General features: G+C 37.0%; 1 protein-coding gene, 1 long non-coding RNA gene and 1 pseudogene across 3 annotated transcripts; all 3 read left to right on the top strand.

Moving 5' to 3' along the window:
* Nucleotides 1-13,929, top strand: part of LOC132283397 (WAT1-related protein At5g64700-like) — a 34,217-nt pseudogene extending 20,288 nt beyond the window's left edge.
* Nucleotides 13,930-15,115: 1,186 nt separating this feature from the next.
* LOC132281980 (agamous-like MADS-box protein AGL82) lies at nucleotides 15,116-16,080 on the top strand. The gene has a single exon (XM_059783625.1). The coding sequence runs from the start codon at nucleotides 15,116-15,118 to the stop codon at nucleotides 16,004-16,006; it is 891 nt and encodes a 296-aa protein (XP_059639608.1). The 3' UTR covers nucleotides 16,007-16,080.
* A 795-nt stretch (nucleotides 16,081-16,875) lies between these two features.
* Nucleotides 16,876-25,393, top strand: LOC132283814 (uncharacterized). Of its 2 annotated transcripts, none has more exons than XR_009472145.1 (5): nucleotides 16,876-17,207; nucleotides 18,437-18,502; nucleotides 18,765-18,824; nucleotides 21,345-22,539; nucleotides 25,065-25,393. It is a non-coding gene; the product is annotated as an uncharacterized LOC132283814 (long non-coding RNA). The 2 variants fall into 2 exon arrangements; XR_009472146.1 differs by having other exon boundaries at nucleotides 16,876-17,211.
* Nucleotides 25,394-26,442: the final 1,049 nt, after the last annotated feature.

Raw genomic sequence — 26,442 nt, 5'->3', positions numbered from 1 at the left:
AAATGTTCATATATATGTTAGTACTAAAATATTCTCTCTCTCTCTCTCTCTCTCTCTCTCTCTCTCTCTCTCTCTCTCAGCACAAACAAGCTACCTCCTCTCACTTTTGCCCTCCGCAGATTCTTCCTCCTTGGCTTTCCTTGTGTATATGAAACTTATAATGCACTCACATTCATATGGATCTCCAGTCTGTTCGAATTGATAATATTGCTCTATTTAATTACATTGAAGCTTTGTTATCCAAAAAAAAAAAGTATAATTGAAGAAAAGAAAATTGAATTTGTTGCAGGAAATGCTTGGAGATATTTGGATATGCAGGCATCAACTACATCTCTCCAAGTCTGGCAGCAGCATTGGGCAACCTTACACCAGTTTTTACATTCATGCTTGCAATTATTTTCAGGTACTGAGCTCTAAGGAGTAAATTTGTCAATTGTAATTGTTTATAAATAATAGTAACTAGAAAAATTATATATCAACAACAACAACAACAAAAATAATGCTTGTGGTGGGTGGTTATGTCAATATAGTAGTTAATTATATATTGGATTATGGGTCTGCATGCTTCTGTTTAATATAAATTTGATACCATTTTCAGCTCTTATTACATTACATTTTTCTCTTTTCTAATTCATCTAAGATTGATTATGTCAATATATTAGTTCACAATCCCCTCTCTAGTTATTTAATCAGGAAATTAATTCAGTAGTCTTTCGATTGAACGATTGAGACATGTTCTCATGGTAAGAAGCAAGAGAAACATCATAAAATATTCAATAATATTGGACTCTAGCCCAAATAGTATAGCATCTCCCGCCCTTTGGAGAGGCTGAGTGTTCGAGCCTACGTTGAGACAAAAATATATAGTGAGTGTGTGTTTGCCTGAACTTTTGAAATATAGACAAAAATATATAGCGAGTGTGTGTTTGCTTGAACTTTTGAAATATACACAAACACACACACACACACACACACACACACACATAAAGTAACATCATAAAAACTTGTCAAATAAATAAATAAATAAAGTAACATCATAAAATATACTATATATGTTGGGTTGTAGGATGCAAAAATACATTAATAACCTGGTCAGTGTTCTTTGTTCAGCAGTAAAAGGCGCGCGGGGCTATTTTATGTCCAATAATTGAGGGGACTTGTCCTCCCCATGATTCCATGAATTTTATGTCCTCTCACTTATTACTTTATTAGATTTTATGCCCTACTTTTAATTTTGTACACATCCAATCAGATCAACTAGTTATGATTCAGTTCTCACCTAAACTCGTGCTGCACAAAGTAATTTAGTTTGTCTTTCCCCATTTAAATGTCTTTTTTTATGCTATTTTATATCAAAGATAAATCTTGATCTAACAAGCAAATTCATGGAGTTGAGTTTTTCTGTTCTAAAGTGTACCGTGCTAAAAAAATGGAAATACAGAATAATTTTACCGTGTAGCTTGCAATGTTTCAACTTGAACAGTCCACTGTTGTATGCGTGTTGTTTAGCATAGGTTAGCAAACTAATCACGAGATTATCATGTTGATAAATATATAATGTTCAATATATTTTTTTTCTATGCATAGATTACATATAATATGATCAGATAATTGGTGGCATCATTGTAATTTTCTTCCTCTTAAGACAATACAAAAACACTCTTTTTAATGCACTGCAGCAAGTATATATGCATAATTCAAAATTTCCAAAAACATGTTTCAATTTTTAGGGTGGAGAAGATAGACATAAGGAGCTCAAGCAGTCAAGCAAAATCAGTGGGAACCATTGTAGCAGTATCAGGAGCACTCATTGTGACACTTTACAATGGTCCACCCATCTATTTTGCAGTTACTAAGTGGCTTGTAGTTGAAGAAAATCAAGCCCATCACTGCATCATTTAGAGCTGACAATGGATGGAAAGAAACAATATTTCGCTGTTCTTCTGGTTCAGTCCATATATTCTGTAATGTTTTTGCTCTCCAAGGCTGCATTCAATGTCGGTATGAACACTTTTGTGTTCGTCTTCTATAGACAAGCTGCTGCCACAGTTTTCTTAGCCCCTTTTGCATTTTTCTTTGAAAGGTGTATATACTATCATCAATTAAATTCTTTCTTCTTATTTTTTGAAGAGTATACATTTTATTAACCTTCTTGAATTGTTTCGATTAATTCTTAAGGAAAAACGCGCCATCACTATCCTTGGTGACCCGCTGCAAGATCTTTATGCTTTCTCTGTGTGGGTATGCTTTTAAATTTTCATAAAATTACTTTTAATTTGTTTGTTTGTTTATTTTTGCTCTCGAAGAAAGGTTCCTTTTACACCCATTACTCATCTACGTGTGGTGTAAGAATGAATAAATTTTAAACATATATGTTGAGTATTGGTCTTAATTATTTGCTTTTAGGATTACTTTGAGCTTGAATTTCTATGGTGTGGCTCTTACATATACATCTGCAAGTTTGGCTGCTGCAACTAAAAACTGCCTTCCGGTTATAACTTTCTTCATTGCAGTTTTACTCAGGTAGATATGTCTTATCTATTCATTATTTTTCTTAATTACTTTAATTAATGTTTCATTTACATAATGTATTGTTCGGAATCAAGGATAGTACAATTTGGATATGAGTTATCGCCAAGCCAATTAGAGCTATGTTTTTTTTTCTCCTTTTATTATAGATAAATATTCAGGAATGAACCCTTAACCTCTCTTTTGGAGTGGAGGATGCAATCGAAGATATGTAATTGGCCGAACAGTTGAAATGTTTTGTGAAACTCAAATTGGCACTAATTAATACTACCTCAAATCTGTCCTGCACATGATTGCTGCATAAAGTCGAGTCTCATTTTTTTGAGGCTCCTTCATCAAGTCATTTTCATTTGCATTTGCATTCGCATTCAATACAGAATACGAAACTTTCCAATACCAACATTCATATGTTACATCAGAAAACACCATGTGATTCACACATAAACTGAACTTCACAATTTTTTTTTCAACATCTTTATTTCATTATGATTGATCCTATTCACACTTTGGTGTCTCTACGTCCCTCACTCTCCACACACACAGAAGAAAGAACCAAATATAGTGAGAGAAATAGAAGAGAACAGAAGAAACCCTAAAGCCCAAATTTCAAGCAATTAAAAACCCTAATTCCATTAAATGTTAGGTCAGAAATGGTAATTTAACTGAGGGTTCTTGAAGCCATGTATGCGGTATACCTAGATGAGAGAATATCCTTGGAGGTTTTTTTTTTTTTTTTTTTTTTTTTTTTTTTTTTTTTTTAAGTTAAAGCAATTACGCACACACCCTACCTCCACCAAGGATATCCTTGGAGTTGTATATGCACAACATGTATTAAAAACCTTAATTTTATGTGAGTAAAGAATGATGACAGAATTTTCAATTACCAAATTTAATTTTTGTGAGTGGGCTGGTGCCCCCACCCCACCCCCTCAAACATAAATTGAAATTATGCCAATTTGGTCCCTAAATCAATACTCGTTGATAAATGTATTTTTACACAAGTTTAAAGTTTAAATGGACAAAAGCATCTTTATAGACATTTCAAGGGTAGAATTGGTATTTTTAGCTTGATAGAGTGATCACACAGGGGTTGGCTACCTTTCAAAGTAACTGAATTTGACGGGCTGATTTGTTTCAAAGGTGTTAACTAGAGGGGAGGAGAGTGAGATTTTCCAACACTTGGGGGAATTTCTGTAATTTACCCTATCTACGGGAGGTTAGTGTAATTTGCCCTAATTGACTTTTGCTCCATTTGGGCAGAATACTATTTTAAACTATCCTTCAATCTGTCACATCTGAATTAAAGATTTTAATTTTCAAAATATAAATTCTCCTTGCATAAAAAAAAAATAAAATAAAATAAAAACAAAATTCTAGATTAGGAGAATAAGACGGCATATGCATCTATTTTAGTTCATTATGCTCTCATTTTTCTTTGCTGTCCTTTGTGTAACTTAGAGAGAGATGAGATGGGGTTACAGTCCTGTTCAAAGGATGTAATGCTGCCTTTTATAGCAATGATGGTGATAGTGTGTGGTGAGGTGGGAATGACAACAATAAGCAAAGCAAACATGAACAGGGATGAGCAATTAATTTACATTGTTACTATAATGCACTTGGCATCCTCATTCTTCTTCCATAATTCATATTCTGGTTCCACAGGTTTGCTATGTACATGTTCATATATATATATATATTAGTATTAAAATACTCTCTCTCTCTCTCTCTCTCTCTCTCTCTCTCGCTCGGCACAAACAAGCTACCTCGTCTCATTTTTGCCCTCTGCAGATTCTTCCTCCTTGGCTTTCCTTGTGTATATGAAACTTAGAATGCACTCACATTCATATGGATCTCCAGTTTGTTCAAATTGATAATATTGCTCTATTTAAAGAGATGCATCTATCAATTATGTGGCCAATTGATTTAAACTTATTTTGGAACGAAAATTGGCAGTATCACAAGATTTTTTTTTTTTGGGTTGGGGGGGTGGTAACAGAAAGTTTCAAAGTTGGGCATGCAGTACTTAAAGAAGATAAAACCTGTGAATTAAACTTATTAGTTATAAAAGTTGCTGCTTATTGTTGTTTTCAGTCTTTAACCAGTTTTTGTTTTTACATTTAGCAAAATTAGGTAAAGTATACTGCACAGGAGGTTAGAAATGCTTTGTATAATCACACAACCTCATTTGTTGGATGAAGAAATTTTCATGTATAATGTGAAGATCGCCCCATCCAACAAGTGTGGTAATTTAACAGGCAAAACTAAACACAAAACTGCTCTAGTCTTGTTCTTTATGTTGCTGTGGTATAGATGTGCGATGTAGAACATATTGTTGAAGCTTGTATGGACTATTTGGATTACCAGATCGAAGTCCAAACAGGCAGGATGACATGTTTTGTATAACCCACATAAAAGAAAATGGGGAAATACATTCAATAATGTTATAAAGTAAGCATGCTCTTCCTTATATGTAAGAGGTGAATATTGTTCCTTTAATGGTCTAGTGTTACGTGACCGACGTGACATAAATGTGGAACTTGACAATGTTGTGAGTATGTTGAATTGGTTTTGTTAGACCTTCAAATTTTCAACTGTGCTTGAACAATTAATGTTGCATTGCAGAATGGAAACTGTGAAGTTGAAGACAGCCCCTGGCATTGCAAAGGTTGCAGGTATAACAATCTGCATGGCGGAGCAGCAACCATTGCCTTCTATAGGGGCCCCTCTTTGAAACTCTTGTTACATCACCACCTCTTGGACACAGTCACAGCCAAGAATGTCAACTTCATGTTCTCCCCACCAAAACATGGAAAACTGGCTGCTTTCTCATGCTCATTTCCAACACCTTTTGGGGTTTCTGGCTTGTATTCCAGGTAAATATGTTTGTTTTTCGAGTTTCCATTATTTTTTCTTTCTTCTTTTTATTTATTTATTTATTTTATTTAGAAATATGAGAATTTCAAATCCTTACAAACAAATATGAGATTTTTTTTTTTTTTTTGACATATGAGAAATATGGATTTTTTTTTTTAGAAATATGATTTTTTTTTTTTTTTTTTTTAGAAATATGCAGGTTATATGAACGTGGGTTCAAATCCTTGAGCAGACATTTTTGTACATTTAAATGTTAGGTTGTATTTAGTCCACTCTTTAACACCCTACGAGGTCTCAAAGGTTAATTAATTTCGAAAAGGAGAAAAGTGAAACTACAAAGAATTACAAAAATCAAATTCCAGCACTAATTTCTAGCACTCGTTTTTGTTAAACATTTGCATATGACATGAATTAAAATGAACTATTTAGAGATTATTGAACTAATGACGGGGGATTGTGGTGACTGGTGTTACATACTAGTTGCAAGCATGGGTGATTGAGAAGAAATGGCCAGTGTTCCTAGCCATGTCAACACCGTTGGCTCTGGTCTTTACAATCTTTAATTCAGCATTCCTTTTATGGGAGATAATTAGTTTGGGAAAGTGATTTACACTGGTTTATTAAACATTTTCTTAATCTACCTAATTGAAGTGTTACAATATTTATTGTGTAAAATAAATATATTTTGGGGAAAAGTGCAAAAAAAACTTTGAACTATTGAGAAACATGCAAAAGAAACCTTGAACTACAATTTATGCAAAAAGACCCGTTTGAACTATCATTTTTTATTGCAGATAGCCCAGTCCAGCAAGTTTCCGTCCATTATTAGTGAATTTGGGGTCACGTGATCAACAATCTGAGTTTTATGGACAATAATACCCCTTTAAAACTAAAAATACTAAATAGCCCATTTTTTTGACCGTTACAGCCTAACAACCCCTTATCTTTACCCTTTACCCAAGCTAAAAAATTCCCAATTCGGTAGAACCCTAACTCAGAATTCTCTCTTGGGTCGCGATTGAATCAGCACCTGGGTCCGTGGTCATCTACTCTTCCCTTCCACTCTCGATTCGTGCTTGACTGAAAGGTATTCAACTGTTGGTGTCTCTTTGGGTTTGTTTTTGTGTGTGTTGATATCGACCATGAAAAAGTACACCGGTGGATGCACCGGAGAAGGAGAGTTGTTGGGGCTATTGGAGTTCAAGAAGAGAAATTCATGTGTGTATATATGCGTGAGGTGGTGGTGATGGTAGTCGTGGAAGTGAGCTGGTGGCAGTGGGTTTGTGGGGGTAGTGGCAGTGAGTTTGTGGGGTTTGATTGGGTTTGGTTGTGGGGTGGTGGTAGTAGGTTTGTGGGGATAGTGGCAGTGAGTTTGTGGGGTTTGATTGGGTTTGGTTGTGGGGTGGTGGTAGTAGGTTTGTGGGGTTAGCGGTGATGTAGCGCTGTGAATTGGGAATAATGCGGCTCGCGGTCATGGAATGGTGGTGTAGCGGCGGTGAGCTCGGTTGGATTGAATTGGCGGCCAGCAAACAAGGGATCGATGGCTCGGCTGTGGAGAAATTGCCGGTGGAGACAATGACAGAGAGCTCAGATGGTGGAGCTCTGGCTGGCGAGGTTGGTGGAGATAGACGGTGGGCAAGAATCGGCCAGCTGTGGAAAGCTTGGCTGTTGGCTTGGCCGTGGAGAGCTTGGGGCGGTGAGCAGTGGGCTGTGATGGCGAACTTGTGGTTGCTAGTCCGGCTTTGATGGTGTCGGCTGTGATGGAGGAGGCGGCGAGCTCGGAATGAAGAGGTCGGCGGATGAGGCGAAGCTCGATGGTGAGCTTGCAGCGATGCTCGGAACACGGACGGCAGTGTGCTCGGCCGGTGGAGATGGCTGGTTTGGGACGACAGCGAATCAACGACTAAAGAAGTCTCGATTCCGGTGATGGGCTGGTATGAAGAATCTCGGTCGTGATTGGGTTTGATGGTGGCCGGCGGGACTGAACGACCACGAGCTTGGCTTCGGATGATGGCGGCCGGCGGTGGAGAGGACGGCTTCGGATGATGGAGGCTGGTGGTGGAGATTCCGGTGATGGGCTGTTATGAAGAAGAACGGCTGTGAGCTTGCTCCTTTCCTTTCTCCATTCTACCTCCTCCTTTGTTGTTTTTTTTATTTTTATTTTTTATAAGTAAAATATATTAGAAAAACGTTCAAAAAGGGAACGTGTCCCTAATACAAGAATAAAAAAGGTCTAAGGACCAATGGAATCCAAGAGATCAAAGAAATCATCAATCGAGGAGTATGCACTTCCTCTTACATAAGAGAACAGAGAACGAAGAATATGAATTTTTCAAGTATCTAAAGACGATTCTTTTCCTTCAAAGGATCTGTTATTCCTCTCACGCCACAAGCACCACCAGACACAATGTGGAACAATCTTCCAATAATCCCGAGTTTGTTCTTTGACAGGACACCTTTTCTAAGCGTTAATCAATTGAGAGGAGTGCTTAGGCATTACCCAAAAAACGCTAAACATGCTAAAAATAAAACTCCAACAATCAAACGCCACAGGACAATGCAAAAGAATGTGATCCACGGATTCACTATCAACTTTACATAAGCAACACCAATTAATAATGATGTTGCCTCTCTTTCTCAAATTGTCCAACGTCAAAATCTTCCCCATTATGGCAGTCCAAACGAAGAATGCGATTTTAAGAGGAGCTTTAGAGCGCCAGACAGACTTCTAAGGGAACTCAGGACAAACGAAATTGGACAAACAGATGAACATAGAGTGGACACCACACCGACCATGGGCTAAAGGAACCCACAAAAGATCATCACACACCCTCTGCCAATATCCTTCTGTCTATACAACGTATCCAAAAAAATACAAGCTTCCTCCATTTCCCAATCCTGAAAGGGCCGCCTAAACCGCACATCCCACGTAACTCCATTGTTATCAAGTTGATAACAATCACTCACGTAAACATGCTTATTGGCTGCAATACTGTAAAGCCAAGGAAAGGAGTGAGACAACAATTGATCGCCGCACCAAAAGTCCTCCCAAAAACGAACATGTCTGCCATCACGAACTTTGAATCTAATATGTGTGGAGAAAACATCCCAACCCTTCCGAATGAATTTCCACACACCAACGCCTCCCGTAATAGTGACTGGAAGAGATGACCAGCCCCCACTCTCCTCACCAAAACGACACGAGACAACTCTTCTCCACTGATGATGACGTTCCTTTCCAAATCTCCATAACCACTTTCCCAAGAGAGCACGATTAATAGGAACAATTTTTCGAATGCCTAACCCACCTAAACCTCAACGGTCGGCAGACTTGATCCCAATTGACAAGATGATACTTAAACTCCTCTCCCCTTCCACCCCAGAGAAAATCCCTCTGAATTTTTTCAATCCTTTTAGCAACAGAGCATGGAATTTGAAACAAAGATAAAAAATAGGTAGGAAGGGATGAAAGAGTACTCTTAATGAGTGTGACTTTCCCCCCCTTAGATAGATACTGCTTTTTTCATCCTGCTAATCTTTTCTCATATCTATTAATCACTGGATCCCAATTCCCAACTCGAGTAGAACAAACTCCCAAAGGCAATCCTAAGTAAGGAAGAGGAAAAGAACCAACTCCACATCCTAAAACAGCAGCTAAGGAGGAAATATCTGGAACATCCCCCACTGGGACAAGCACACTCTTTCCGACATTAATCTTTAGCCTAGAAACCGCTTGGAAGCAAGCAAGAGTGCACCTCAGATATCTGAGTTGAGAAACTTCAGCATCACAAAATACCAAAGTATCATCAGCGAATAATAAATGGGAAATCTGCATCTAATGTTCAACATCTCTGCCAACTCTGAACCCCCTGATGTAACCCAAATCTTCCGCTTTTTTCATTAACCTGCTCAAACCTTCCATGACAATGAGGAAAAGAAAAGACGATAGTGGATCTCCTTGTCGCAGACCACGCGAGCTAGCAAAAAAACCCGCAGGTGAACCATTCACGAGAACAGAAAACATAACTGATGAGATATAAGTTTCAATCCATTTTATCCACCTATCACCAAACCCCATCTTCCGAAGCAGATACAGAACAAACTTCCAATTAACATGATCATAAGCTTTCTCAATATCTAGCTTACACAAAACGCTAGGAACCCCACTTCTTAATCTAGAGTCAACTCATTCCCCAACAATAAGAACAGAATCCAAAATCTGCTTTACACCAATAAAAGCATTCTGTGATTCTGAAATGAGACTATCCAAAACATTACTCATCCTGGAGACAAGAACCTTGGCAATAAGCTTATACAAACATCCAATTAAGCTAATTGGCCGAAAGTCCTTAATATCAGAGGCACCGCCCTTCTTAGGAATAAGAGCAATAAAAGATGCGTTCAGAGATTTCTCAAATGTGCCATGAGAATAAAACTCCTGAAAAGTGCCTATCACCTCAGTTCGCACCACCTCCCAACTCTCCTTAAGAAAGCGCATAGTAAGCCCATCTGGCCCCTAGAGCTTTGTCCATGTTGCAACTGGAAAGTGCCTTAAGCACTTCCTCCTCCGTGAATGGAATCTCAATTCTATCCCTATCTAATGCAGAAATAGAATTAAAAGGAAGACCATCAAGAGTAGGTCTCCAATCCAAAGTCTCAGTGTAAAGCTGCTGATAAAACGAAGCGATTCCCCCGCGCACATCGTCCACCCTCCACAATTCAGAACCATTGACCCGGATACGCCTGATATGATTACATCTTCTGTGGGCATTGGCAAGTCTATGAAAGAATTTTGTATTTCGATCCCCATCTTTTAACCACAAAGCCCGAGACTTCTGGCACCACGAAATCTCCTCCATATGAGCAATCTCAGCAAAAACCGCTTGGCAAGAGGCTCTTTTAGAGCGTAAAGATTCCCCACTCTGCCCCACCTCGTCAAGACGATCAAGCTCAGCAATATCAGCAAGAACTCTATTCTTCTTCCATTCAAGATTCCCAAACACTTATTTATTCCACCTCTTTAACTCAGTTTTAAGAAACTGAAACTTTCTAGCTAACACATAACTAGTAGAGCCTGTTGAAATTTGCTCTCTCCTACCAAGATTGAACCTTCCCTTGAAAGCCCTCGGATCTAAGCCACATGTTTTCAAACGGAAAGGAGTGCGTCTAGAACTTAAGCCACCACAATCTAAAACAAGAGGCACATGATTAGATGTGACTCTAACCAATATTGCCTGAGAGACATCCGGAAAATGCTCTTCCCACGCCCCAGAAACCAGGAATCTATCCAACCGGGAAAAAGTAACCGGTTCCCTACCATTTGACCAAGTAAAGGCCACTCCTTCCAATGGAATATCAATAAGGAAATGACCATAAATCCTTCACATAACAAAGCTCTTCCCACAGGACTGGTTTATCACTATCAGTAACAGGCCCATAAACACCTGAAAACACCCACCTGAAATTATCTTCCTCCATCTGAAACATACAAGACATAGAGAAAATACCCTTCCAACAATTCAGACTTGACAACCATCTTCGATCCCACATGGGTAAAATACCACCTGAAGTGCTTGTTGCATTTAACACTTCCCAGTCCACAAACCTACCTCCCCAAAGACTCCTGACAATCTCAACAGTAATATCAGCCATTAATTTCCTGTAAACAGACAACATAAGCACTCCACTTCCTCAAAGCTACCTTGACAACTTTCGTCTTTTCGGATCATTAAGACCACGAACATTCCATGTTATAAGTCGTAGCTTCATTAAGAACCAAAAACAATCAATTCTCCTCCTCCTCCCCATTTACCACTTCTGGTTCTTCCCCTTTCTTTGGTCGTCCCATTCTTCCTGTCATAATTAACCCAAGAAATCAGATTCTTCATTTCATATTCGCCTTTTTGATGTGAATTTCTGGCTTTGACTTCTTTTGTGTCACGATTTGGTTCAGTACTACCATTTCCTGCAACAATTTCGTGAAGAATAGACAAGGTTTGTTCCTCATAACCTTCTGCAGAGACACCCAAAGCTTCGCTTACTACTCCAATATTCTCAATAACCCATTCCATACCCAGATCATTGGTCGTCTCCAAACAATCAGGCCGCACAACTGCCAAAGGTTCCATTAAATCCACTTTAGCATGATCAAAGTTTGTCCCGGAAAAAGAATCATTAGAACAGTGCTGTTGAGAAGGAACATCAACCAATCCTAACTGCAAATTCCCCTTTGTTTCCGAAGCATCAACTTCTTTGGGTGGGGTTGGCAAAGTCTCCTCATGCTCAGATGATAAACTGTTCAAACCTTCAACTACAGCAAAGAGCCGAAGCTCTTTAAGCAAAGCTACAGCTGATTCATTATTCAATTTGAAATGCAGATCTTTCCCAACGCAAACTGTCACTCCATTGAAAAAATCGTTGTGACCTTTGAGACATCCAACTCTGACCCATCACACCATGAACTTGAATTCTCAATAATACTTCTCTGTTGATTCGATACATCCTCCACAACATTCCTGTTACTTATCTCTCCACCCGAAGAAGAAGAAGTAGAGGTAGAGAAAGCGTTTAGAGAAAGATTAGAACACAAACCTGGAGAAGAAGTGTGAGATCGTGCAACCCATTTTTGTTTTTCTGTCCAAGTCCACTGAGATCCATGGCGACCGACGTTCATCGTTATCCTCTCGGGTTTCAACAAATGAGTTGAAGGCTTAGCATGGGCTTGTGATTCTTTAGGGCCAGGTTTAGTATTTGGAAAAAAGATAAATAAGGAATTAGGCCCTTTTCGTACCCTTCTATTAGGCCCAACCTGAAGTTGCCCACTTTGACCAAATCTAAGTGGCCCTTTCTGTATCCGTCGATTAGGCCCAAAACCCAAATTCGCTCTGTTGGGTTTTGGTTGAATGAGACAAAGATTGAAACCAGGCCAGCCTTCCTGGCCTGTCTTGACTTCTTATGGACCAACACTCCGCCTTTCTCAGCCCGAATGAAATCCTCCCCTACTTTATCATCAAAAGATCAGATTTGGCTAACGGTCAACCATTACCACCCTGTATGAACTACTTTATCATCAAAAGATCAAATCCTCCGGGGACAGATCTCCCTAACGGTCAACCATTACCACCCTGTACGACCTACTTGCCTTGACTTTTATACCCGAAAAGCGCCTCTAAGGTCTACCTTTTAGCCCTATGAAACAAAAAGGAGAGTTGGTCCTTGTGATGTGAAAGGGCGACTAATAAGGAGCGTGCTCACAAAAGGAAGCTTAGCGAACGACTGAAAGGATAGACGCCTGCCGGCGATTCTTCATAAAGAGATTCTACGCCCATTCAACGAGAGAATTCCGAATTACACCTATCATTTACGAGTGAATATTACACCAAGAATTTACAAGCTTATGAGTCCCTCTTTTCACATTCCAAGCTCTAATTTCCAAACTTACACCCAGGAAGCTTGATCCAAAGCAGTGCCTTTTCACTTCTGTACTTTCTCGTCAAGAGCAGAGCGAGATGCCCAGCTTTGCTTGTTTTGTTACGTTGGGTGGAACTCGTGCCTTCAGAATTGAAAAATGGCTTTATCCTTAAGGGGCATCCCGTCTGTCCCCACGTGTACACCAGCGTTGCTCATCAACGATGTGTTGGGCCGGCGCGTGAAACTCACTTTGTGGTCTACCTCCAATAAACTTCACTGCTTGCTGGATTTCGCGATCCTTCAGCCACTGCTGAATTTCAAGAATCCCTTCTTTTCCTTTACTAAGTATCTCGTTCCATTTCTCTTCCGACATAAGATGAGATCCATCACTGCCTTCAAGGCTCTCCGTTGAGGGAACAAGCTCCGGCGAAATTTCTTCCCAAATAGCGACCTTGTATGCTACCCAACTTGGTTACTTGGGTGACTTATTCTTCGACAGACCAGATGTATAAAGCTTGATTATTATTTAGAAATCTTTACATGTCAACAACAAGTGTATAAATCTTTAAACTTATTTTAAGGGTATACTTGTCTTTTGGATTTTCTGGCTCCAACAATTGACCTGGTGGATTTAATTGCAACAAAATTAAAGTTCAAGGGTTTTTTTTGGTAGTTTAGGGGGTAAGTTGCAAAAGCCCCATAGTTCAGGGGGGTTTTATGCACTTTTCCCTATATTTTGGGTTCAAGTTACTATCTTCAATTCTTTTTCCTCTCAGCTTACGATCTCTCGTTTTCAGTGTTTTAGGAGGAATTTTGTTGGTTGGAGGACTTTACAGTGTATTGTGGGGAAGAATAAAGAGCAAAAGATGGATGATGATGGCATTTGTTTAACAGGTGATGAAGCTGAGAAAGAATGTTCAGAATCAAAAGGAGTAATGGAAACCAAGAGTACCTCACAAATGTTGGTATAGAATAAACATTTTTTTTGTGTTACACGCAATTGCTAATTCCAAGCCCCTTCAGTGGCATGAGAATTTATAGAAGATGTACAATAAATTATTAGATAGTTCTTAACTATGTGGTTCAATCTAATTAAACGATTATTTGTTAAGAAAAGTGAACCAATAAGAGTTCATAAGACACTACTATAAAAAGTCCTACAATTTAGGAGTATTTAATAATTTCTTGAAGAGATAGGATAGTTTCTAGGGGTATAAATGTTGTTAGGGTAGTTTCTAGGGGTATAAAGGACTTTTTATGGTTCATCATAGATGCATACTTATGTCTAAGTGGATATTCGCAGTCAAATTGTTCTGGCCAATTAATATTTGATATATAATCGACTTTTACATATGATATTATAGACCAGTTGAGTAGATGCAATACTAACAAGTGTTTTGTCTTTTTATTTTTTTATTTTTAATTTTTTTTTGTGGCAAACTACATATAAGCGATTTTTAAAAGGAGGTAGTATGAGTAAAGATAAAGTGCCTCACGATGTGGCGAGCAATTTCTAGTTCAACTAGACATTATTAAATTTTTTGTTATTTTTACTTTTGTTTTATAATATTTGATAATTATAAAAAATGTGAGCTTTTTACATTTCAGGAATGAGAGAGAGACTTTTTTAAACACCCTCGTGAATATTTTCAAAATATGAAAAATCATTGTCGGCAGAAAACTGAGTTAAAACAATGTATGAAAATTTTCTTTAATTTGTACTTCTTTCAAAACTCCCTTCTACTCATCTATTAATTCAATTGTGACTAAGAAAATGTAATAACTATTCTTTACCTGGCCTAAAAGATGATCCGGTCTAGTTATTAGGCTTCAGGTATTGAGAAATAGGCCCGAAACAGTGGGATTAAGCCCAACAAGAAAAAAGGTAGATCCAGCAAAGACTAGCAAGAAGCCCAAACAAAGTTTAAGATAAACCCAAACCCAATAGTGAGCAATTCACAAGGCCCGTTACTAAAGGCTCGCTATTAAATTCCATCTGTAGACCTTGGAGCGCTTCGCCGCCGAGCTAAACCCTAAATTAACAATTAAATTTCAAATGCTTGAGGAGTTTGAGAAGTAGGCTCATCAATGTATATCATAGCATAAAAGAAGTTTAAGCGCGCAGCTGAGACTGATATCTATTACACAATCTTTTATACTTATCCTATTCAACTTAGGAGTTAGGGATTTCGGAAACTTAACTAGCAAGAAATTAAGTTTATATAAAGAGCTAGAGGAGGCAGTGTAGTAGTAGTAATAAGTGCGAGAAATATTTAGCAGATCAGAGGCAGAGGCGAGAATCATGGGACGTCGTCGAATTCTTCCGGAACGTATAAGCAACAAAAAGGCTAGATATGCTTCTTTCCATAAGAGAAGAATGTGTATGGAAAAGAAGACATTTGAATTATCTACTCTATGTGGTGTTGAAGCTTGCATGGTTGTTTATGATCTCACACATGATGATGATGATCGGCAACCCTACATTTGGCCTAAAGATCCTGATGCAATTCGGCACATGTTTACATTGTACAAAAAACAACATGATGAAAATCGTAAAAAGTGGACCCTTAATTTGTCTCACTTCTTTAAAGATGACCCCAATAAGAAAAAGGAGGAGGGTGATCATCATCATCAAGGTACTACTTCTTTAGCATTTGTAAAAGTTGAGGACAAGAAAAATGATGATAATGAGACCACAAAGTACCTTGCTTGGGATGATCAATATAACAACCTGTCCGAGGAACAATTAAGAGACTTAAGTATCAAATTGAAAGAAAAGTTTGAAGCCGCCAAAACTAAGGTTCAATTCTTGAAGGATAGCTTTCTTGCTACACAAGAAAACAATTCTAATTATTTTATGCCATCAATGGAGCCTATTACTGATCATGAGCAACAACCAATTTCTTTCTTCAACCAGATTGATCATCTTGACATGCCAGCTCATTACCCACCGTTGGGTCTGGATCTCTCAATGCCAAATTCGACGATGATGATGAATGATATTGAAGATTATGACATTAATGGACTCGGTGATATAATGGACGTAAACAATGTGATCATGGAGCCTCAGATGTGCTACTACGGTGATTCCACCATGGCATTGGACATGGAATGCCATGACATGATCTCAAGCATAAAGCAGAGTTTTGAAGGACATGAATTTTCTGATTTTGGTGATGTATTTTTTTGTTAGACATTGTTATCTACAATTGTATATCAACAATTGTATGTTGTAGATGGAATTATTAAAGACAATTAAATACAAATGTTATACATGGGTTTATTTTTATTTGAATGTTGTTCAAGTTAAAGTAGTATATTCAGCTAAATTACAAACAGATTCAATCCTAATCTTTCAATGTTCTAGTAATAGAGCCTTTTCAAAAAAAATATATACATATACACAATAAATATAATTTTTAATTCGTCTTATAAATGGTCGTACACGAGCGTCGGTATATGCGTGTTTGAGAGAGAAAACGACCGCCACCACTCATCGCCTATCTTCTTGAGAGAGAAGGTTCGAAATTATATATACAATAAATATAATTTTTAATTCGTCTCATAAATGGGATATAAAAGCAAAGTCATGGAGGAATTGCATTTGCAGGGAGTTCGATCGTCTCAAGCCGGTCTGATGCAATGAAAGTTGTTTTTCGCATTTCTTCGTTCAATTCCAAACGGTACCTACTGCTCTTAATTTACTAAATTTGAACTGCAATGTTCTTTTAGTTCATTTTTGTTTTTTCCCCTTAAAAAAAAATTTGTCTAGCTTAAAAGAAGATAAGTGGCAAAGGCGGATGTAGAAAATTTACAATACTAATTTCGGCCCAGCCCAAAAAAAATAATAGATTAGCCCACCCAATCAAGCCCAAGTCAACTCAGCCACCATACTAAAATAAAGGCCCAAGCCGAATAACACAAGGACCGGCCACCCAAGGCGACCTCCTACGTAGGGCCTCAAGTTTTATGGGGCACAAAATTTATAGGCCCATGTATGATGGGCTCCAGAAAAATATACTCCGTATATATATTTTTTTAGGGCAAATCATTTCAGCCTCCCCAATCGCCTCCATCTCTATTCTCATTCTCAACTCTGAACAAGCCGTCCCTCTCTCTCTCTCGCTCTCTCTCTCTCTCTGCAACTGCAAACTACAAAATCTACAATAATCAGAAGTTCGAAACCCATATATTTCAGTTAATCTATCTGTCTGCAAGAATCAAAAGTTCAAAACCTATTACCTATATCAAAACCCATATCGGCATATCATTTCAGATTGTTCAAAAAATCAAAACCCATATCTTTCAGTTTCCATCGCCCGCTGTTCCAGTTCGGGTTCGCCGTTCGCAAGCTTCAGCCGCTGGCCCCCCTCTCTCTCTGCAACTGCTAACTTGTATGTATGGGTTTTGTTTTAATTTTTTTTCTTTCTAAATCAACTAATCAAGGTCTGTAATTCTTGTTTTGCAAACTAAATCCTATTTGGTGAAATTTTTTATGATCTTTTTTATATAATAATAATTATTATTTTTTTACAATATAAAGTAAAAAAATTTGCATTGCATTTTGAGGTAATCACCGTAATCTATATTTTATTTCAGCAAAACAATTTTTTTTTTTTTTTTTTTTTTGTGTGTGTGGTCAATTATATCTATAAGAAAATTTGAATATGGGCATGAAAAAAGAAAAAAAAAATACAATCTGAATTGGATTAGAAATCTCCAGAGATTGAATCTGAAACAATTTTTATCAACATGCCAAGCTTTTTGAAGATGCAAATCTTTTCAGAACTAAAAAAAAAAAATCATAACAAGAACTTTGACAAGCAAAAAGTACTTAAATATAGGGTAAAGCTCTAAAGTTACTTCTTGAAAATTAAAATACTTACAAAAAGCATGCTTTTGAGTGAATTCCGTAGTGTTGGAAGGGGCTTGCCATGAACTACCTCACACTCTGCTTCTCAAATAGTATTAGTAAATTGGTCAAAAGAAGAGAAAGGGTACTGAATTGTTCAGAAATAAATTGGTAATTTTTATTTTTTATTTTTTATTATTAATTACCAAAATAGGATTTTCTATGCCTTAATCAGTCAATTGTCTAAAGAAACATTGTTAGTTAACTAAAATTGAATTAAACAACAGTTGATTTTGATTGATATATTTTGATTTAGCCCAACCCATTGAGAAATCCTGGATCCGCACTACTAATAATGTTTTGTTTCACATAGAAATACAATCTGTGTAATGCAGGAAGGATATATTCAGTCTTTCTGCCATATTTTTATTTTCAAATTTTGGTTTTTGATTTTCTGAAATGATATTGATTTGTTACTAGAATGCAGAATATTAGGATATTGATTTGTTAATTTTGAAGATTATTCCTAAAATGATGCATTGTACTTTGTTATTGAACATAAGAGCTGGGTTATGTATTATATGTGCTGATCACCTATCCGTAATTACACCTCTTTCTACGGATATAGGTGTCCAACGTTTTGACTGAAAGCATAGTTGGGTTGGGTTGGGTTGACATGATACAGATAGTACTTAGATGGTGGTGTTTTAATTGTTACGAGTGAGATTGTGAAACCTTTTCCTCACAGCTTGAGTGTTTTCTTATTTTTAGGGTTAGTATCGGGCCTTAACATGTAACAAGAACAAGGTTCAAGAAACATGCCTCCTCATTCATCAGGTAACAAACTCTTACTTTTTCTACAATTTTAATTGGTATTTTTAGCTATTGGTTATGTTTATTTATTCATGTTTTACGTACTGATTTTTTGTTTTTGTTTTTGTTTTTACATACATATATATAATATTGTTATGATGTGATGCTTGAACAATTAATTAATGGGAATTAAAGACTTGGAAGTTCAGTTTTCAATTTCAGAATATATGTTTTACAAGTTTATTCACGCTTTTAAAACTTTTTATCTTTTGTCCTAATAATATAGGTCTCTATTCTAAAAGAAGAGAGTTGATGGGAATGGGCGGTGTAGGCAAAAAGAAAACAGGTATGTTTTTTTGCCTAGCTAATTGAATTATATAAATCCCCTTACCGTTGTAGTAGTGATGTTGGTTTTAAAATGACCAATTATGGTAGGAAGGCTCTTTTCAGTTTATTTTAATCAAATGTCTATCTATGCAACAGGAGTTACAGGATTACGTGATTCTAGATGAGGATGTTAATACTCTAGTGATGATGACTGATGATGTTGATAAGGATGTTAATTACATCTGTTATGTATGTTGATGCACTCAAATTAAGTTTGTTGTTTGAAAGCACTTAGAATTAAAGAAAATTTAGAGTTGAAGACATACTGAGCATAGTGTCTAATTCTTAGAATTGAAGGTAATTTAGAGTTGAAGACATACTATTGAGCATAGTGTCTAATTCTTTTAGTTACAAGAATCTTTGGTCAGTTCACACACGATTTTTCAGTTCCTGAAAATCTGAAACAATGGTGTGTAATATGATTCATCTACTTGGGCTCTCTTCTTTTTCATTTCTCTAAACCCTAATTTTACCTGTGAAAAAGAAAAAGAAGACTTTGCGCAATTTTAATTTAACTTTATTGGTTTGAGCATTCATAGAGGAAATGTTGAAATTGAAACAACAAAGACACAGAATTGGAAAGAGAGAGTCCACCAATAAGAATTACCCAACTTAGGACAAAATAAGCTCTCTGAGCCGTTACCTGTTAGTCTTGACTAATATTGGCATGGGAGATTTCTATAGATATAGGCTTATAGAGAGAGAGATATATGGAGAGAGATTGGGGGCACAAAAGTGTACGACAACTGTGAACCAACAATAGGGTTGTGAGCTTTTGGTTTGTTTAGTGCATTAGATCTCGGAAGTGTACAACAATGAAATGGAAAGCTGTGATGCACTCAAAGTTACAAACAGATACAATAATTAATATTATATATTTATAACTTACTTTACTAATCTAATATGATACTAACGTATATCATACATATATATATATGTTTGTAACTTTATACATAAACTTAGATATATTTTTATTTAGCACATCCCATTGAGAAATCCTGAATCCGCCCTTGATAAGAGGAATGCATTTCTTTACCAGGCTTAAAAGATGATCCGGTCTAGTTATTAGGGTTAAGGTGTTCAGAAATAGGCCCGAAACAACGGGATTAAGCCCAACAAGAAAAAAAAAAAAAGGTAAATCCAACAAAGCCTAACAAGAAGCCCAAACAAAGTTTAGGATAAACCCAAAACCCCAATAGTAAGCAATTCACAAGGCCCGTTACTAAAGTATCGCTATTCAATTCCATCAGCAAAACTTGGAGCACTTCGCCGCCAAACTAAACCCTAAACCCTAAATTAATAATTTTGTTTGAAAAGCTTAAGGTGTTTGAGAAATAGGCTCAACAATGTATATATGAAAGCTTAAACTTAAAACTAAAATAATAATTAATAATATATAATTTAAATTAATGTGATCAGATTTGGGATTTTGGTGTTGAGCTTAAATTTTCTTGGTGTCTTATTTTTGGGTGCGAGGTATATACGTCTTACTTGTTTTGTACTAGGAGGTATGCTATTTAATTAGCCTTGTACATGGTTTTATTGTCTATTTTTTAAAATATATTACTTATCCCTAAAAAAAATGAATTTATTGTTTGGTTTGAAATTTTAATAGCAGATTTATTTTTATTTTTTTAAAAAAAAAAAAATTAGTAACAATAAGAGGTTTATAATGTAAATTAATTGGACCTAATTAAGTAACAATCACTGGAGTGTGTCCTAATTTACTTTAAATATAAATGCACTAAAATGGTAGCTTTAGAAAACTGATATCTACTACACATTCTTCTAGCATATCACTTATACTTTCTATATTTATCCTCTTTAACTTAGGAGCTAGGGATTTCCAAAACCAAACAAACTTAACTACCAAGAAATTAAGTTTATATAAATATACTCCCTCGGGACGGAGGGAGTATATAGCTAGAGGAGGCCAGTGTAGTAGTAAGTGTGAGAAATATTTAGCAAGAGAGATAGAAAGATCAGAGGCAGAGGCGGAGTAGTGTTGAGAATCCCATAAGATGGGACGTCGAATTCTTCCAAAACGTATATGCAACAAAAAGTCTAGCTATGTTACTTTCCAGAAGAGAAGAATGTGTTTGGAAAAGAAGACCTTCTTATTATCTACTCTATGTGGTGTTGAAGTTTATGATCCCACACATGATAGGTTGATGGAAGAACCCATGTAATGTACAGATTAGAAAAACACATAAATGGCTTTAAACCATGTGATCAAGGAGACCCAATGAATTTTTTTTTTCTTTTCGTGAGAATCTTCATGCCCCAAATGTGTTTGATTGTTGAAGTTGGATGAATTCTTGTAGATATTTTGTAGACACACGTGGATTTATAAATTGAATATACATATATTTATACATGTGCGTGGGTTTGTATATATCTTCATTTACTCTTTAGTTGTATTTGAAATTATATCTCTGTTTGGATTTCCGAGTTCATTACTGCTTTTCTAACTTTATAGGTTGATGGAAGAAATTTTAATGTCAAAACGGGAAGAAGAGCAAAAGGATAATGGATATCGAGTGGACTGGTGTAGTGCCTGCAAAGGCCATTATCAGATTCAGAATGGTATCAAAGGTGTGGAATCTATATTTAGGTAGTGAGAAAATGTCAACACTTGCAACTTACTTTTTCAAAATAATGTGCGGATATTTCTCTCATATTGCTCTCAGTTCGGAGGCTCAACTCCAAGCTTCATCTTAGTGGATGCTAGTTATGGGGAACCTTGTAAGACATTAAGGTTTTTACGTCAGCCTGTGGTGATAAGAAATAGCTGCAGAGGACTAATACTCTGCCAAGGGTTTCATGAAGCACATCTTTATTACATTTGTAACCCCGCAAACCTCCAATGGCAGTTAATCCCGTTTTGGAATGTGAAAGTGGATTTAAATCTCACTACTGAACTTATTTTGGTTCATGACCCATCGAAGGTGGTTTCAAATTTCAAATTTGAAATTGTTGCTGCTGGAGCTATGACTGGACCATTGATGACTGTCAGTGTGTATTCCTCATAAACAATCCTGGAAAGCATATAACATTAAAAGATTTGGGCTTGGGAGCAAAATATATCCTGGTGCTGTCTACTTAAACAGAAAGGGGTTTATTGGAGGATTTCATCCAATAGGCTACTTTATTTTGATATTGATGAAAGAAGAAGAGGTCATGGCTTTATTGACTTGAAGTTCCCCAGTGAACAAGGCACTATAACAGAATGGGATGATAAACTTTGTTTTTTTCACTCAAAGTGTGTTGGAAAAGACTGTCTTCTCAGCATCTTCGTTGGTCCAGAAAACAACACAGATATGAGGTTGAAGTTGGAGAGGACTATAGACCTTGAAGAAGTTGGTGGTGGAATAGGTCAGCCGGTATGGGTATTGGGGGCGATAAAAGAGGGTGCCATTTACATTCTCATAGGGAAATCCCTTTATTCTTATCATGTGATGTATGGGCAGATCAATCTTATTGGCTGCCTCGGCAGGGATTTCAGTGCCAGTAATTCTTATTATCCATATATCAATTCATTGGTAAGGCTGGAGGCAGTGAAACAAGAGAAGAAGCGAAAGAATGAGCCATACAATAAGCAGTCAGGTCAATCTCCAAACAAGAAGAACAAAAACAGGAGATGAAAGAAGAACAAAAATGCAACTCCACCAAAGGTATGTCAATGAGTCCACTTTTGTTATTTTATGTCTTCCCTCTCCTTGGTAAATAAAATTGGTGTTCTTTTAAAAGCTTTCGTAATTATCATAATTCTATTATAACCTCAATTAAAAGTAGGTAGATAAGCGGGCTCCTTTCATAGGCTTCCTATGTTTCGTATGGCATTCAGTATGATATTTAATGATGCTATTTATCCAGATTGGACCGTGTTTAATGAAGCTGTTCATTTATTGTCTTTTGATGCTACTGATTTTTTCTCTCTGCCATTACTGATATAATATATACACCAACAAACACTTAGTTAACATGTACTCTATCATCACCATCACATCGAGCAAAAACCATTTCATGAACCGAGGGAACAAATATAAATCCAATCTGGTAACTATATTGATCAAATCTTATTCATTGATCAATGCTACAAAATCTAATTCACGAACCAACTCAATAAATACCAATGATTTATTTTCTCCCCTTATAGATGTTATCTAAAATCCTAATTAAAAGCTCTCTACATATTTGGAATAACACCTTATAGATGTTATCTAAAATCCTTATAATCTATTTCTGAAAAATTAAAATCCTTATAATTTGAATACTCAAATCGATCAAGGATGTCACTAATAACATTCTAATAATCCAGTTCTGGGATCCTAAAGTTTCATTGAACAGTAGATTTAATTTGGATCAAGGGCCCCAAATCCATATCCACGCACAAAAGATTCAAAATAAAGACTAAAATATTGGATAGATTGTTTGTAAAATAAGGATATCTCATGGAACCAAATGCCAAACCACCAACAAACACAGCTCCTGCTTTTAGTTGACACATTATTATATATACACTTCTAAGCATGGTATCCAGTATATCTAATCTGTAATCTGGTAACTATATTGATCAAAGCTACAAAATTCTAATTCACCAACAAATAAATAGCAATTATTTATTTATTATGTACCCTGTTATTGTGCTTGCCTGCAAAAACTGAAACCCATATACCCAGAAATCCATATATATAAAAATGCGGTCATTCAATTTTCAAAAACAAAACCAACTAAGGTGCTGTTTAATAAAGCTGAAAATTAAGCACTGGAAAATTTTAATTACTGAATTTAAAGCACTGAATGTATTAATAATAATGATCTCTCTCTCTCCCCCCCATTTTTCCATGTCCTTCATCTCATGGCTGCTTAATTTGATTAAATAATCTGTAGTTCTGCAAATTTTTATTGCCAATTTGCATTGCTTTTGACACAAATCTATTGTAAAACAGTTCTTGCTTCGACATATCTTCACTGATTATCCCTTGTCCAGTCTTCTACCTTTGCTCGAACTCAGTACAGCTTTTCACACCTGTTTCTATTGGCTTTTCCATTTGCTTCCTTTTATCAATTAGCTTTAATTGGCAAATAATTCTTAATCAAAGCTCATTATTTTCAACAGAAAAACTTAATTCCACCATTTTACTCACCTAAACTCGCTCTATTAGATCTGCTAGAAAACGGCATCCAGTCCTCCTTCCTACTCTCCCAACTCAATTTGGATCGCCAAGCAAAATAATTTGTTTGTGAATGCTCTTGCAATATATGATAAGGACACTCCTGACTGGTGGCACAACATAGCCAAGGCTGTTGGAAGAAAAAGTGTGGCGGAAGTAAGGAGGCAATATGCTATCCTTCCGAGTGACATCACACGAATTCATTCAGGCAAAGTCCCCCTTCCTAAATACAAGAGCAATGCGCGGGAGAGTATCAGTAATGAAGAGCAGAGATAACCTCCAAATGTCTCCTTTAACTAGTGGGAAGTTTTGGCAACCAAATTGCATAATAGTCATAACTTGCGTGAGGCTAATATTCATATATCCCCAGCCCTTGCATGCATGAGTTGATACATGATATTCTGCTCTCATCCACACCCAATTAATCATGAGAACCTAAACTGATTTTGTGAACGGAATTATTCTCATGCTGGTGCATCAGGGTAGGGTTATAGCTATAAAATGTAGAGCACCTAAAGGAATGTAATCATTGGTCTCTCCCATCCCATCAATGAGTACAAGATCACCAACATCATCTCCTTGCTAGGATAACAATCAATGACCAAAAGGCCCATCAACAATTGCCAGCTTATAATCTTATTTTACTAGCACAAACAGCTCAAGATCAATCCGTACTCCAAAATGCAATTTTCAAATTCTAAACCTTTAACCTCAATACCTAAAATTTGATATTATTTTTAACTTTTTATTACATTAATTTTTATTTTATTTTTATAAGTAACTTTTTATTAAAATTTTGAGTCATGATTCCCGGGGTTTTTTAACTTTTGCAAATGAGCTAATTAACCAAGTGGATTCAAGCTTCTTCACTTTATCTCTCTTTGCAATTTACAAACTGCAATAAGTTGCTACAACTAGAAAGCTAAGTTGATATTAGTCTAAACAATTTGTGTTATAAACTACCCACAAATCCGGAAAATAAGGGCTTACTGGTTTACTAACTTAGCTGCTTTTCTATACAGGCTGAAAGCATCTAAAGCTCTGTCGAAGGCTGATCGATAGCGGTAGAATGAACCACTTTTCAGAAGATTGATTTCATGTTTGCTAAATTTAATATTCCTATGTTGTACTAGTTAATGCTGAAGTGCGTAGGAAGCCCTAATGATCAATGATCCCTAGCAATAGAAAAGATTTAGCATATTAAATTTTGAAAGCAACCTTAATACCTTATTGTCAGATATCATGTATGTTGAGAGTGAGATTCTTAAGCTGACTCATATACCAGGAAGAGAAAATTCACTTATCAAAAAAAAAATATACCAGGAAGAGAAAATTCAGAGTTTTTTAAATTGAGCATTCAACAAGTCAAATCTATTCAGAAATTGGATTGGATTGGGTACGAACCTGAAACCTCTCCGGGGACATTTGGAATAACAGCAAATAGATGCTATTTAAAATCCTTATAATTCATAACCTCAAATGGATCAAGGATGTTTCTAACATTATAACAATCAAATTGAACGGTGGATTTAATTTTAATTTGGGGGCCCAATTGCCCAAATCCATATCAACAGAAACTGTTCAACACAAAAACAAAAGTTGGAATTTTTTTTGGATTACGTAGTTGTAAAATAAGGAGATCTAATAAAACCAAATGCCAAAGATCCTTTGTGTTGCCATTACGATAGTCTAAACTTGTACATCAAGCAGTTGATTAACACATGACAAAAAAAAAAATCACAGCTCTCTCTCTCTCTCCACGATTCCCCTCTCAAGCTCTCATCTCAAGCCAGGCGGGATGCTTCGCCGGCGACACAAAAAAATCACAGCTCTTTCTCCCTCCACGATTCCCCTCTCAAGCTAGGCGGGATGGTTAGGCGGCCGGCGAGATGGATCCAGCTTTGGCAACTGCGGCTTGTGCATGCCGAGGTGGAGATGGTCTAGCTGTGACGGTCTCGAACTCGGAAGAACCAAGTCGAAGAGTGCGTGAGATCGGTGAGAGCTCTTCGCCAGAAAAATCAATTTGGGGCTGATCGCCGGTGAGTGGGTTAGTTTCTGGGGATAAGTCGCCACGCTTGAGGAGGGGTGGCTCGGCCGTGGAGCGGCTAGCTTACGGCGGCTCAGATGGACAGGTTGGACGATGGTGAGGATGGGCTCGCGGTGGGCGACTGGCTGGTTTGCTGGAGAAACTCGATCGGGCTATCATCAGTCTCCATCGACTTCTTCTAGATGGAGCTCCGATCTGGCGACGGCTTGGCCCGTAAAGTCGACGACGAAGGAAAAGGAGATCACTTGGGACCGACGTTGTGGTCTTGGGGTTTAAAGCTTCGGATCAGGCAAAACTGGGTCGGATTTGTCATGCGGTGTTGTCATTGGGAATGGTTATTTGATGCGGCAAAG

Source organism: Cornus florida, unplaced genomic scaffold (genome assembly GCF_030987335.1).
Source record: "Cornus florida cultivar Cherokee Brave unplaced genomic scaffold, ASM3098733v1 CherokeeBrave_3.0.0_Hap2_Chr11, whole genome shotgun sequence".
Taxonomy (NCBI): Eukaryota; Viridiplantae; Streptophyta; class Magnoliopsida; order Cornales; family Cornaceae; genus Cornus; species Cornus florida.
This window is presented reverse-complemented; position numbering and strand designations above follow the sequence as displayed.